The sequence below is a fragment of the Montipora capricornis genome, chromosome 2 (assembly GCF_036669925.1).
Source record: "Montipora capricornis isolate CH-2021 chromosome 2, ASM3666992v2, whole genome shotgun sequence".
NCBI classification, from domain to species: domain Eukaryota; kingdom Metazoa; phylum Cnidaria; class Anthozoa; order Scleractinia; family Acroporidae; genus Montipora; species Montipora capricornis.
In genome coordinates this window covers 19,269,292-19,284,291 of record NC_090884.1, presented here as the reverse complement: position 1 = coordinate 19,284,291, position 15,000 = coordinate 19,269,292, and the positions used below count along the sequence as shown (strand labels likewise).

Below are 15,000 nucleotides of genomic sequence, written 5' to 3'. Positions count from 1 at the left end.
GAATGCGAATGGACAAGACATAGACCTACACGTGAACCCCATACTGGGAACAAACACTGTTAGGATGCGAAAGGTCTTAGGGCTCCAAATTCAGGATGTGAATGGAGAACTCTCCAGTGAAGATACCACACGCCTATGTTCAAGACACCATCCCAGCTTCACATCACGATATTGCAACCCCTCACCTAAAGGTCATTACTGACAAACCTTGTCACCGCCCTAATGTAGCAATTGGTATGTTGATTGGCAGAAACATTTCCACTGCTTTCCAGCCGTTAGAAGTCATTTATGGAAATGCACACCAACCATGGGCTGAGAAGTATAAATTTGTATGGACGATCATTGGACCAGTCTGTTTGGACAAGTCCACACTTCAAGAGGCAAGCCCCAGGCATCTGTGAAACACGTGACTGTCTTGAGAGAACGGCGGCTGATTCCGAATTCAGAGACATCACTTTTCTCACGTTGATTCCGTGCCTCACTTTGTCAACACGATTCAAATAAAGGACTTGACAGTCTCTCAAGAAATTTGCGAGATGATGAGGCATGATTTTAGTGAACTAATCTACGCTCGTGGAACCACTGGATCAGAGAAATTGCAGTCATTTGAAGATAGACGCTTCTGTCAAATCTTAGCTAATGGAATTCGCAAGAACCATCTCGGCGGGAATTGGGAACTATCACTTCCTTTCAAGAAAGATGCGGTCGACCTTCCATACAAATAGACAGCAATGTGTTAGGAGACTTTCCATAAAGAAGAAGTTGATCAATGACAAGAAAGCGAAAGAACACTATATTGAATTCATGCAGAAGTTGTTGGATCGCCAGCATGCCAGCCGTGTTCCAGCAGATGAACTTACTGTTTCACCTGGAAAGGTTTGGTATTTACCACACTTCAAAATGTATCATCCCAAGAAACCAGATCAAGTGAAATCCTCGCTTGAATGCACCATGGCATTATCTGTTGTTTAACATATCTGTCCCACAGCCATTGTTTTTGATGGGAGAGGGACTGATCTTGAGAGCCTGTGCTAAAGTTGGTCTAGAAAATGCAACAAACGAAGGGGAAACAGAAGCGATTAAAATGTACAAAATTACAAAAACTTGCAAGGTAGGCTTTTCCTTCAGTTGAATATAATCAAACTAAACGGATCTTAAGCTTCATAAATCGTAGCCTGCGAACACAGAGAAATACATCTGCGTTCGCAGGCTACATAAATCGATGGCTCTTTACAGATAGGATACTTAAAATACTGTTGGAGCTTAAACACTATCTCTAAACCATTTTGGTGTGAAACAATTTAAGTCTGAACTTGGTCAATGTGTCCAAACTATAATTTTCCCCAAACTAGTTTTCCAATATTTAAGGACTATAATAACTGTATTAGCTCTCCAGCAAACGTGGTGACCGGGAAAAGAACATTTTGCCAGAAAATTGGAAAAAAGTTGTGATTGTTTTTGTAGTTTTTCAAAGTGGCCGACAGGTAACAATACAGCAAGTATTTTCTCCTCATTCCTACAAGTCAAAATACTATCACAGCATCCTTTAGTAATTAGAAGCATAGCCATACTGTCTGGTGGAATCTCATTAGAATTGGCTCACGTCTATCCGAGAAGTGTAAAAGCTGACGTTTCGAGCGTTAGCCCTTCGTCAGAGCGAATCGAGGGATTATGGGTTACGTGTAGTTTTTATAGTAGAGTAGGAGCTATGCTATTGGTGGTAACATGGCAACGTGAAAAATAGGAATATATTAGTTAAATGAAAAGCGTTCGTTAATACCGTGAGGATTAAGGGTGCCGATTTGAAAGATGAATTTTTGTTCCAGATTCTTGCGGCTTTCCGTCGTAACTAGATGTAGGGAAAGGCCGCAGATAGCCATGTGTTTTTTGGAGTGGTTAGGCAGATTAAAATGGCGAGCGACTGGCTTAGATGCATCCCTGTCATTCTTCTCAACATCGCGAAGGTGTTCGCGGAATCGGTCACCTAGTCGTCTACCTGTCTCACCGATGTATAATTTATTGCATAACGTACAGGTTATGCAATAAATGACATTTGCGGAGGTACATGTGAAACGATCGGTGATCTTAACAGATCGCTTAGGTCCCGATATCTTGCTAGTGTTGACAATGAAAGGACAAGTTTTGCATCGTGAGCGGTCGCATTTGAAAGTGCCGGGTTGCTCGTTAGTTTTGAGCGCGCTTCTAACAAAAAATTTGCCTACGTTTTTGTCGCGTTTGAATGAAATAAGTGGAGGTTGAGAAAAGATTCAACCAGTCTCGGGATCATTTTGGAGTAATTTAAAATTACTAAGAATGACAGTCATCGACAGTCATCACTACAAGGATAAAAAGTAAGAATGACAGAATTCTGTCACCCTTACTTTTTGTGCCTCATAATCACGCAGTCAAAAGCATCATTCTTAGTAATTTTAAATTACTCCAAAATGATCCCGAGACTGGTAGAATCTTTTCGCACCCTCCACTTATTTCATTCAAACGCGACAAAAACGTAGGCAACTTTTTAGTTAGAAGCGCGCTCAAAACTAACGAGCAACCCGGCACTTTCAAATGCGACCGCTCACGATGCAAAACTTGTCCTTTCATTGTCAACACTAGCAAGATATCGGGACCTAAGCGATCTGTTAAGATCACCGATCGTTTCACATGTACCTCCGCAAATGTCATTTATTGCATAACCTGTACGTTATGCAATAAATTATACATCGGTGAGACAGGTAGACGACTAGGTGACCGATTCCGCGAACACCTTCGCGATGTTGAGAAGAATGACAGGGATGCATCTAAGCCAGTCGCTCGCCATTTTAATCTGCCTAACCACTCCAAAAAACACATGGCTATCTGCGGCCTTTCCCTACATCTAGTTACGACGGAAAGCCGCAAGAATCTGGAACAAAAATTCATCTTTCAAATCGGCACCCTTAATCCTCACGGTATTAACGAACGCTTTTCATTTAACTAATATATTCCTATTTTTCACGTTGCCATGTTACCACCAATAGCATAGCTCCTACTCTACTATAAAAACTACACGTAACCCATAATCCCTCGATTCGCTCTGACGAAGGGCTAACGCTCGAAACGTCAGCTTTTAGAATCTCTGTACGGTGGCCAATTTACATTATCAACTCCGTTGATAAAACCAAATTTTTGTTTACTACTTCCCCACCGACGCAGCATCACAGTTTCTTTAGAAACTACCCCTTCATTTATCCGAGAAGTGGACACAGATATGTTAACTATTTGATAGTAACATTCCTGCTCGAAGGGTGTCATATCAATGGCGGTTACCATGGCAACGATACGTTAGCTGGCCCTAATATGAGTGTTTTCGTTCATCCATCCAGACAACCTACATTCACACAACTTTGCCTGACTTTCTCAGAGAACTGCTCTTAAACCTTTTAACTACTCAGCTCATTTAGTTCTTACTATTCCGACGAGTTTTTTTTGTCCAATTAAGTTCCTCACTCTACAGTTATCTTTCTTGTATTTTTGTGGCAAAATTAAATGTTTGGTGTTGTTGTTATTGCTGCTAAAACAAGACGAAACATGTACACCAGTAAGCCCTGAGATGTCTGTACCTACTGAAGTTGTTTTGGGTGATGTTGACTTCCTCAAATCTAGTCAATCTACACCACTTTCTGCATCTTCACAAGAAAAAACCCCTCGAGTTAAATTACCTAAACTTGACTTACAAAAATTTGATGGGATTGTTAGTACATGGCCCGCTTTCTGGGATGCATTTGAATCCTCTATTCACATTCACAAGAATCCTATATTGGCTCCAACTGACAACTTTAATTATCTGAAGTTACTCCTTACGAAACCTGCTAGTGAAGCCATCTCTGGTGTCTCACAAAATTTTGGTCCCCAGAGTTCATTTTCCTTTTGGTCATTGGCAAGAACACGGACTCTGGCCACAGCCAAAAATATGCGCAGTCATGGTAATAGTATAATGTTGTAACGGTTGAAGACTGCTATTATTTCAAACTTCTGAGAATGCACAGAAGAGCCGGAAGTCTGTGATTCATGGACTTCCTGCTTTGGCTGTGACCAGAGTCCGTTTTCTTGGGGACGAGAATGGTCCACACTGCAGCAAATTATGAAGAAGCAATTACTACTGTTAAGAAGAGGTTTGGAAACGAACAACAAATTATGGATCTCTACAGCGGACCTAACAGCCTCTGACATACAAGCCTGGCCACCTAGAAGTGGCCAGGCTGGTATGTCAGTATACCTATGTGACAACAAGTCTAAGGGATCAATGAAGGGATCATTGTTTGTTCACTTAGCCCCCTCCTGTTGTGTGCAACAAAAGAGAGGTTGGATGAAACTGCTTGATCATTTAGCTGGGGCTTAAGAGAAAGGAATGTCGTATCTTAAGAGGACAACACTGTCAAGTCAAGAGCACCCTTCGTGGAGGAGAAGAGACGGACAGGTTGGAACAAAAGGTACTTGAAATACGCTGGAACCCCCTCAAGGATGAGATAGTGAACTCTGCGAGAGACCTTGAACCGACCAGGAGAAACGATGTCCACATTGCTCCTTAAATTCCTATTGCCAGTTATCTTAGAGTTTACATTGTTCTTCGCAGAGCTTCGCCTTCCTCTTTCGATGATTATCTATCAATTACGGGGAAACTGACAACATTAAGCAATCAAGAACTTTATGCCGCCAAGCCGGAAAAATAAAAGAGGTGCCCATGGTTCTGTTGAAGAAGAAATCTCGGCCGCTAAGAGAAGCAACATGGCGAACAGTGAGGCCGGAGCGAGCAACGAAGACAATCTATCTCAGGTGAGTGACCAAGCAGAGCAATAAGAGCCAAGCCTACACGAAATCAAATAAATGCTGGTCGACATACAGATTACTGTCATCAATTGCGCTTGAAAACAAACAATTAAAGAAGGAATTAGCAGATTTGAGAACTTGTATCCAAACAAAGGACAAAGAACAATACTGCCAAGTCCAACGATGCTTTAGAAAAGAAATTGCATGCGACAACTACCTCACTTGAAGCGACATGAAGAGATTTAGATCAACAATTTGAAGTCGACCATTTAATGAGGTGCTGGATATTCTAGAACAATATACACGCAAAAACAGCCTAGAATTCCACAGAATTCCTGAAAACTCCTACCAATCAACCGAAGAAGCCGTTCTAAAGTTAACAGCTGCACTCGATGTTCAAGTAGCTCCAAGCGACATCGAAATCTCACATAAACTGAAACGGAAAAGCGGTGCCAAAGCTATAATTGCAAAATGTTGCAGTCACAAAATTAAAACCAAGCTGTACAAACAATGCATGAAGCTGAAAAATATCAAACCCTCGGACTTGTTTCCTGGATATGCGGCCGCTGCAGCAAGATTCAACGACCGTCTCTTTATCAACGAAAACTTGACATCATACAGAAGAGGGCTGGTGGACTCAGCTAATAGAAAACGAAGAGATGGTTACATTCACAATATTTGGACAATGGATGGTAATCTTTTTGTTAAAACTTCACCTGAAGGAAATCCTGTCAGGATCTTCACAGAAGATGACTTAGAATACCTTAAAACCTGCTCAGATTTGTACCGATAATAGGAAGGGTACGCTACCCCCAACAAGGTTTGGCTGAAGGTGATCTCTCATTCACAAAACCGTTTAAATTTTTTTTGTCCTTTTTTGTATTACATTAAGCAATCTACAATTTCTCCAACGTACTACAATTATAAACCACTGAAATCACTACATTCTTTTTTCTTACAACATCGGCGATGCCCTCCTGCATCTGCTTCTCGCAAGTTCTGCTTTATGCAGACGACACAGTGTTGTTTTTTACCGCCAAAACTGCTATTGAGTTAGAAGCAAGCCTTAACAATGATATCAACCGAATTTCTTCGTGGAAGCAAGAAAATAAGCTTTTCCTGAATATGAGCAAGACTGAATATGTAATTTATGGCTCACACCAACAGCTTAAGCGGGAGGATAGTATAAGCTTATTCTGCAATGGATCTTCTTTGACAAAATCTTTCAAATACCTTGGCGTTGTGATTGATCAGCACTTGAGTTTTAACAACCATATTGAGCACGTGGTCAATAAGGTCTCCAGGAAATTGGGTGTTTTTAGGCGTTTGAGAATTTCTAATCCCATGGCTGCTGCTGAGCGCCTTAACAAGACAATGATTTCACCTATTTTTGATTACTGTGATGTGGCCTGGCACGGCTGTGGTAAAGTTAACTCTGATGTACTTGAGAGTTTACAGCATAGAGCTGCGAAGTTCATTTTTCCAAATTCTGGTGTCGATACTAAAGAGTTGAATGCTACTTTGGGTTTAGTACCCTTGATTAATAGACGAAAACTTCATATTGTCTTGTTCCTTATTTGAATAATTATTGTAACTTAAATACTTCTGTACACATTTACCACTAGACGCTGTAATGACATTCATTTTCCAAAAATTAACCTTGAGGTCGCCAAGACATCTTTTTGTTTTACAGGCGCGATGGAATTTAACGGTCTTCCTCGCCATATTCAGTCAAAGGAATCCTTTTTTGAATTCTCAAGGGACACAAAAGACTTTTCCCTAAATTAGATGATTTCGTGTAGATGTACATCTCAATTTTGTTGATATTGGCCATGTAACAGTTTCCTTAGTGTTTTTTACCTTTTGGACCCCCTTTGATACCAGTGCTTATTACACTGAAGGGGTTATCCTGTATAAATATTATTATTATTATTATCATTATTATTATTATTATTATTATTATTATTATTATTATTATTATTATCCTTCACATTAACCAAGTCAAAAAGGTAGTATGCTTCTCTTTTCCTCCAAAGTAATTTCGCCAAGACGTTTTTGTTTTTGCCCCAAATTTGCATGGGCAAAACTTTACTTCATTACTTTAGGTCACATAAGTTAAAACTGCCTTCTTTGAACGTGAGAGGTTTGCTAAATGTTAACAAAAGAAGAGCAATTTTCTCTTATTTAAAATCTTAAAAAGCTACAATCTTTTGTCTTCAGGAGACATTCTTCAATCGAGGACGAAAAAGTGTGGGCTGCGGAGTGGGGTGGCAAAATGTTTTTCTCGCATGGCTCTTTGCACTCGAGAGGCGTTTGCGTTCTTTTAAATCCACATTCTACATTTCGTTTGTGACGCGTCGAAGTGGACCCAGAAGGAAGATTTCTAATTGTTAAAGTAACAATAGATGAAGAATGCTTCTTCGTAACAAATATATATGCTCTGACGGATTACCGTGACCAGGACTCTTTCATCCGTCTTTTAAGCAAACAACTCATTTCGAATACAGACACCTCAAAAGTTGTTATTTCTGGAGATTGGAATACTACTCTCAACCCAATCGATAAGCGAGGTGGCCAGCCTTGGAAAGCTACAAACTATAGAAATTCTCTCACGAATCTCATGGCAGAACTCAATCTTATCGGTATTTATCGACAAATCCATCCCACCACAAAATCTTTCACATACAAGTCAAAACCTTTAAATTTAAAATCAAGGATGGATTTTTTCCTTATTTCTCATACTCTGTCTTGCTGCGTCAAGAGCACAGAAATTCGAACATCAATAGCACCCGACCATAAATCAATATTCCTGAACATCGAAATTAAAATTTAACGAAATTTATGGACACCTTACTGGAGGATGAGAATTACAAAGAACTCATCGAATTTTACTACCCGCAAATTCTAGTTAAATACCACAAAGTCACCGATAAACAACTTCTATGGGAATTGATAAAAATGGAGTTGTGTGTGAAAACGATTACGTATTCGAAAGAGAAACGATCTAAGTTAAAGTGCACCTAACCCCAAAATATTTTTTTCGCTAAAATGAATCTTTGCACCTGTTCAAAACGCATAGCGGCCATCTTTTCATTTTTCTAACAAATCCAGTCATTTTATAGGCATCTTTTGTTCACCACCGAGTCAGAAGGGGAGTAGGTCTATTCCTGATTTGACGTCACAAACTGATTTACATTGCATTAACTCTTTGTAAAAATGCATGCAAAGTAGATTGTGACGTCAAATCAGGAATAGACCCACTCCCCTTCTGACTCGGTCGTGAACAAAGGATGCTTGGTTTTGCGCAACTTTCGAAGCCTATAAAATGACTGGATTTGTTAGAAAAATGAAAACATGGCCGCTATGCGTTTCAAACAGGTGCAAAGATTCATTTTAGCGAAAAAAAAATTTTGGGGTTAGGTGCACTTTAAGAAACAAAGAAAAAGCTCTTCAAGAAGAACTACAAGAACTGGATTGAAAAATCTGTAACAACGATGTCTTCGATCAGGAAATTCTGGAAAATTATGAATCCGCCAAGGGTAAATTAAAAAGGATACACGACATTAGGGGGAAAGAGCCTATATTTAGGTCAAAAACAAAATGGCTCGAACAAGGAGAAAGGCCAACGAAATATTTTTTCAATCTAGAAAAAAACAACTAGGAGAAAAAATTAATTCGAGAAGTGAAATTAGAAAATGGTGAGGTAATTTCCAACTTTGTGCAGGTAAATAAAGAAATTAAAAACTTTTATGGCAAAATGTATACCTCTAAAATATCTGGCAACAATACCAGCGATCTATCTGAACACAACCACAACATTCACAAATTTATCGAAGGTCTTAACATCCCACAATTAAATGTAAAAGAGCAAGAACCTCTAGAAAAGGATCTGACCCTCGAGGAACTAAAAGATGCTCTAACATCCTTTGCAGACAATAAATCGCCAGGAGAGGATGGATTCACAAAAGAATTCTATGAAGCATTGTTTGATCTCCTTGGGAAAGACCTTTTGAATTCTTATAATGAAGCGTTTAACAAACGTTCATTATAAGTTTCCCACAAAAGAGGAACAATAACGCCTATTCGGAAAGGTGATGGAAATCTGTCTGATTTTAAAAACTGGCGTCCTATATTTTACTCAATATTGATTACAAGATTCTTTCAAAAGCATTGGCCAAACAAATGCAGCAACACTTACCTAAACTAATCCATTATAACCAAACAGGGTTTGTTAACGGAAGATATATAGGTCAAAATATAAGACTACTCAGTGACGTAATGGAGTTTTCAGGGAATAATTCTGTTCGTAGACTTTGAAAAGGCATTCGACACTTTGGAATGGAGTTTCATATCAAAAACCTTAGAAGTTTTTAATTTGGGAAATAAGTTCAAAAAATGGTTCTTTACAACAGTGTTCAAAGCTCCGTCGTAAATGGCGGGTTTATGACAAACTATTTCGAAATATCAAGGGGAGTTCGCCAAGGCTGTCCACTTAGCCCGTCCTTATTTATTCTTGCAGTCGAGTTGTTACCCCTAAGATACGTCAAAACAGGAACTGCGAGGGCATATATTTACCAAACAACCAAGTAAAAATTTCACAATTTGCAGACGATACAACTATAATAACAAACAACACGGACTCTCTTAAATCGCACCTTCAAACAATCGAATGGTTCGGCACCATCTCAGGCTTACAGTTAAATAAAAAAAAAGACTAAGGCAATGTGGTTAGGTACAATGAAACACAGTAACTCCAATATACTAGAATTTAAAAGCACAAAGAACCCTATTAAAGTTCTGGGCACGTTTCTTTCGACCAATCAAAATAAGAACATCGAAGAGAACTTTCTTAGCAGAATTCGAAAAATGAAAACCAAATTGCAGCTGTGGCTTTCCAGGGGTTTGACGCTAAACGGAAGATCTTTATTAGGTAAATCATCAGGAGTTTCTCAGTTAGTCTATGCAGTGTCCATGCTGACAGTTCCATCTTTAGTTATAAAAAAAGTTCAAACAGAGCTTTTTTCATTCTTGTGGAAAAACAAAACAGACAAAATAAAAAAGAACGGTCATGTACCAACCTCTAGCGGAAGGAGGTCTTAATTTTGTAAACTTCTTTGCAGTAGTGAAAGCACTCCGCCTAGCGTGGATAAGTCGGTTATTAAGTAGCACCACCGACTCGTGGAAGGCAATTCCAAATTATTATTTCAATACCTACGGCGGCTTGAAATTCCTTCTTAATGCAACTATAACGCTGCCTCCACAAATAATGATTTACCTACTTTCTATCGGGAGCTTTTACAATATTTTCGAGAGTTTAAAGATAAGACTAATATATTTTGGTATGGTAAGTTCCTGCTATGGAACAATGAGGCAATAACCATTGATTAAAAAACGCTTTTCTGGAAATCTTGGTTCAAGAAGAACATCCTCTCTGTACAAGATACCCTAAATGCTGATGGAAACTTCCTAACATTCCAAAAATTTCAAGACAAGTTCAACATAAAAACAAATTATCTCCACTACTTCCAACTCATAGCAGCTATTCCAACCGACTTGACAAAAAAAGCAAGGGGATGCGAAGCTCCCTTTCACGAACTATTAAATACTACTACGGTATCTTTGTTTCCTGGAGGCAGTCTTGTAGAACTGCTCAAATTCGGATTAACAGATGACGCAAACTGTATCTTTTGCTCTAACTTAGCCTCAATAGAGCATACTTTCCTAGATTGCTCCGAGATAAAACCATTCTATTCGGAAGCGTTAGTGTGGTTTAACCGCGTAAACGATACCGGAATTAATCTCTCTAACGAGCATATACACCCTTTTACCGATACGGCCGCCATTTTGATTTCTACTGTTTCAAATAGCCATTATGGGATGCCCAGGGGGCAAATACATATTAATTTGCCCCCTGGGCATCCCATAATGTCTTTCGAAACAATATAAATCAAAATGGCCACCGTATCGGTAAAAAGGTCTATTACTTTTAATGAAATACCCGACTTTCATCAATTATCCGAATACCCAAGATGCAGACTACACTTATTTGTCATTCTTTTGAAACAATATGTCTAACGTTGTAAGTGCTTTGAGAAAAAAAACGATCCAGAAAGAATTCCAAACAAAAATGTTGATGCACTGGCAAATAGAGAAATGTGCTCGTTACTAATTCTGTTTCTCCCCTCTGTAAAATTACTTCAAAAAGGAGGTAAAGACTCGAAGTGATGCACTTGCATTTATACTTCAATCTGCCACTACACGTAAGAACTGTTGTATTGAAGGTAGATTGCAAGTAATTCTTAGGTGCCTTTCAATTTATATCTCGTAATTTATTTTCTCAAGTGAAGCTATGATCTTAAGATAAAAACTAGCGATAAAATTTTTCGACGTTTCGATCTCGCTGAGATCATTTTCAAGTTTGAAAAAAGTGAATAAAACTTTGCCTATAAGAAGTAAAATCACACGTGAGAATATTAAAAGCGATAAAAATGTGGAAACATGTACTAAGCGTTACAAAAGGTAAGTGATAAAAATTTAAAAAAGGCTAGATAACAATAGGACAAAAGCTTTACAAAAGAATATATGAAATACTCCGAGCTATAAAAATAACTTTGCACGGATGGAGTCAGACTGCGTGTTCAAAGTTGGCTTTAGTTCTTTTATAAAAAGCATCTCATAAATTAAGCAGTCAAATTTGCTCTGGCACTTCCGTAAGATCTTGAAACTACGAGATATGTCCCTTGGGTCCCTCCCATGTTGATCTCTGACGTGTTTCCCGATGGCAGATCCCTTATGTTCTTCAATGCGTTGATACAGGTGTCGGCATGTGTAGCCGACATAATCCGCATCGCACAGATCACACTTAAATGGTAAACAACGCATCGTTAGTTGACAATATGGGTTTGCTTTTTTTTTGGCTTGATGTTAGATCCGATCTTTCGGCTTGTGTACACGGGATGGATATCTTTTCCGATTTTGCGACTTAATTCTCCAAGTTGTCTTCGCACAGAATTCGCTGATCTCTGGTCCTTAAATGGTAATATTATTCTCACAGGTGCTTTCTTATCGTCACAGGTCTGTTTGGATCTTACATCCCCTGAAACTTTTGCAGTAACAAAATCTCTGATTGCTGATTGTAAGAGTGGGACTGGATAATGAAGCCGAGAGAAAGTCTCCTTGAGACGTTCACATTCTAGATGGAACAGTTGCCAGCTCGAAGAGAGCTTAAAAGCACGATTCAGCATTGTTTTTAGCAGTGGCCGTTTATATCGCACATCGACAAGACTTTGATAATGTAGTAATAATCCAGTATCTGTTGGCTTTTTATACACCTTTGTCTCCAGGCGGGACATGTGTTTCACGATTTCCACCCCCAGAAAGGGAAGTGTGCCGTTTGTGGCTAGTTCCATGGTGAAGTTAATTGAAGGATGGCTGTCATTCAGTGTGGATAGAAATGCTTCAGCTGTTTCTACGTTAGGCATTATGCTCAACGTGTCGTCCACATAACGTTTGTAGAAATCCGGCATTTTTCCCTGGCCTTGGAGTCGTTCTTCAATACTACACATGAATGCGTTAGCCATCAGGGGTCCCAGAGGCGAGCCCATGGCGACGCCATCCACTTGTTCATACAAAATTCCCTCAAACTGAAACAATTGGTTCTTCGTGGCAATGTTCAACAGTTCTACTAGATCTGCTTTCGCAATGTGGAGATTATGTTCTGTGTTAAACCAGTCGCCCTTAAATGCTTTTTCGGCCAGAATTTCGATTGTCTCATCAACAGGTACATTAGTAAAAAGCGAAGAGACATCGTATGAGACAAGGATGCTGTGAGCATCAACTTGGAGGTTCTGTAGGTCGTCCACGAAGCCAAAAATATCACTGACGGTATGGTCGTTGATTGACAGAGGTTTGAGCGTTTCGTCCAACCATTTTGCTAGCTTGTAGTTATATGTACCTGTTGCGGATAGTATGGGACGCATCGCGAGTTGTTTCTTGTGAGTCTTTGGTAGACCATACAGGTGGGCAAGTCTTGAACCTTTTTGAACAACAGAATCAGCAATATCTTTGGGAAGAATTCTTTTTACGGTGGCGGTTAATTCCTTCTCTTTCTCAAGTAGAGGATGAAAATGCTTTGGTGGTCTCCCTCTCATTTTAGGTCTTTCAGCGCTGACAGGTTTAAACTTGGTTTCATCGTTAATTGATGACTCCCTCAGTAAGCGCACATAATCTGACTAGTCCATTACCACCACTCCTGAACCTTTATCAGGCTTAGTGATAATAATGTCGTTCCTCTTCTTTAATTGGCCAATTGCTCTTAGCATTGCTCTTGGTGGTGCTGGAGTCTTGCGTTCGGTGTAGTTTAGAGCTATAGATCGCAATGTCGTAGCCGCTAGTTCTCTGTTGTCTTCACTCAAATCCGGCTCTAAATTCCAGAAGGCCTTTTCAAAGGCTGCTAGGATATCTCTAGATGATACTCGCTGTGGAAGAGCAAAGTCAAGACCACGACATAAAGCCAATTTCTGGAAGAAGGAAAGTCCATAGGAGGAAATGTTCTTGATATGTTGGTCGATGTCAGTGTTATCTTTGTAGAGAAGTCTTGAGATCTTCTTTATGTGGCCATCCATTACTTGTCGGTACTGTTCGACAATCGTTTTCAATATGCAGAGAAAACGTAGCGGTGAACAGCTCGTTTTGATTTCGTTGTAAACATCTTGAGTTTCGGATTTCAGCAAGGTTAACTGTTTCCTCTTCAAGCTTAGTTCTTCAGCAACGACATTCTCCTCAAACGCATTTGCGGATCGTTTCCATTTGTTCGCTTTAGTCTGCTCTATCTTGGCAAAGGTTGGTGTCAAATTGAAGTTCTGGCAGAGTTTAAGAAACTCAATGGCAGTCTCGCAGTTGACTTGTTTTTCATTACACCGCTCAAGTCTTCTGAACAGGTGTAACTGGCTATCTCGCTTTAAAAACCTAATAAGTAGTTTCTTCGAAATACATTTTAAGATAAAAACTAGCGATAAAATTTTTCGACGTTTCGATCTCGATGAGATCATTTTCAAGTTTGAAAAAAGTGAATAAAACTTTGCCTATAAGAAGTAAAATCACACGTGAGCATATTAAAAGCGATAAAAATGTGGAAACATGTACTAAGCGTTACAAAAGGTAAGTGATAAAGAGAAAGAGAAGGACTTAACCGCCACCGTAAAAAGAATTCTTCCCAAAGATATTGCTGATTCTGTTGTTCAAAAAGGTTCAAGACTTGCCCACCTGTATGGTCTACCAAAGACTCACAAGAAACAACTCGCGATGCGTCCCATACTATCCGCAACAGGTACATATAACTACAAGCTAGCAAAATGGTTGGACGAAACGCTCAAACCTCTGTCAATCAACGACCATACCGTCAGTGATATTAGGGAGCTTACGAATCGACGACGTTTGCACGACGACGCCGTTAGATTGTGTGACATGACCTCTGCGCATGCCTATATGGGCCCTCGCCAGAGTCGCGCCAAAGTCGACGACGTTGGTGAGCGCGATTTGCCGGCGTCTCGAAAATAACAGGACGTGAGGTTAGTTGTTAAAGTTTTCTGAATGTTTCTCTCGATGCTTCAGGTTTTTTTTCCAAATAAATCATTGATCAAGTATCAATCAAATTCTTGGCACATGTTTTTGATTTTTTTCTGTTTTCATTCAACTGATTCAAGTGAGCACCTTCTGAAGCGCCATGGCAAATAAGCTTACCGCTACTGAAACTGAAAGCACGACAAGGTATGAATGAAAAGTCGATTGTTATATTAAAAATCTTTTATTTTAATTACATTTCACTCAAGTATAATGTTTTCTAGCGGTGCCTTGAATTTGAAAGACTGGATTGAAGAGTTTGTTTGTAGTTAACATTCGAGTGGAGTTTAGATAGCTTCGCTGAATAACATAAGCTTAACAGTTCGTTCTCCAACCAGCTTTCAAAGTGGTTTATTTTTCCTTTAGTTTTGAACGATGTTATAGCGTGTAGAGACACATTTTTACCTTGGCTTACATATACGTTTCCCGCGGGCGATGCGAGAAGACTTTGTTTTTGTCTTTAAAATATCTTTTCCAGCTTGAGACAAACAACCAACAGTATAATCTCATAAATAAATGGCTCTTGTAGAAAGTGTCGCATTTATAGTTAGCAGGAATAAAAAAAAAAGC

At 39.3% G+C, this 15,000-nt stretch overlaps 4 protein-coding genes across 4 annotated transcripts in view; 2 read left to right on the top strand and 2 right to left on the bottom strand.

The window, feature by feature from the left end:
• The first annotated feature begins 5,778 nt into the window (after positions 1–5,778).
• LOC138035467 (uncharacterized) lies at positions 5,779–6,390 on the top strand. The gene has a single exon (XM_068882145.1). The coding sequence runs from the start codon at positions 5,779–5,781 to the stop codon at positions 6,388–6,390; it is 612 nt and encodes a 203-aa protein (XP_068738246.1).
• A 4,727-nt stretch (positions 6,391–11,117) lies between these two features.
• Positions 11,118–14,091, bottom strand: LOC138039007 (uncharacterized). The gene has a single exon (XM_068885142.1). The coding sequence runs from the start codon at positions 12,957–12,959 to the stop codon at positions 11,694–11,696; it is 1,266 nt and encodes a 421-aa protein (XP_068741243.1). The 5' UTR covers positions 12,960–14,091; the 3' UTR covers positions 11,118–11,693.
• LOC138035456 (uncharacterized) lies at positions 13,041–13,859 on the bottom strand. The gene has a single exon (XM_068882138.1). It carries the CDS (start codon positions 13,857–13,859, stop codon positions 13,041–13,043), a length of 819 nt encoding a protein of 272 aa, XP_068738239.1.
• A 215-nt stretch (positions 14,092–14,306) lies between the features above and the next one.
• The window catches only part of LOC138039014 (mRNA export factor GLE1-like), a 1,750-nt gene continuing 1,056 nt past the window's right edge, over positions 14,307–15,000 (top strand). Inside the window, exons 1-2 of the mRNA XM_068885159.1 lie at positions 14,307–14,378; positions 14,514–14,577. Coding sequence (XP_068741260.1) covers positions 14,534–14,577 — 44 coding nt within the window. The 5' untranslated portion in view covers positions 14,307–14,378; positions 14,514–14,533. The remainder of the gene's footprint in view (positions 14,379–14,513; positions 14,578–15,000) is intronic.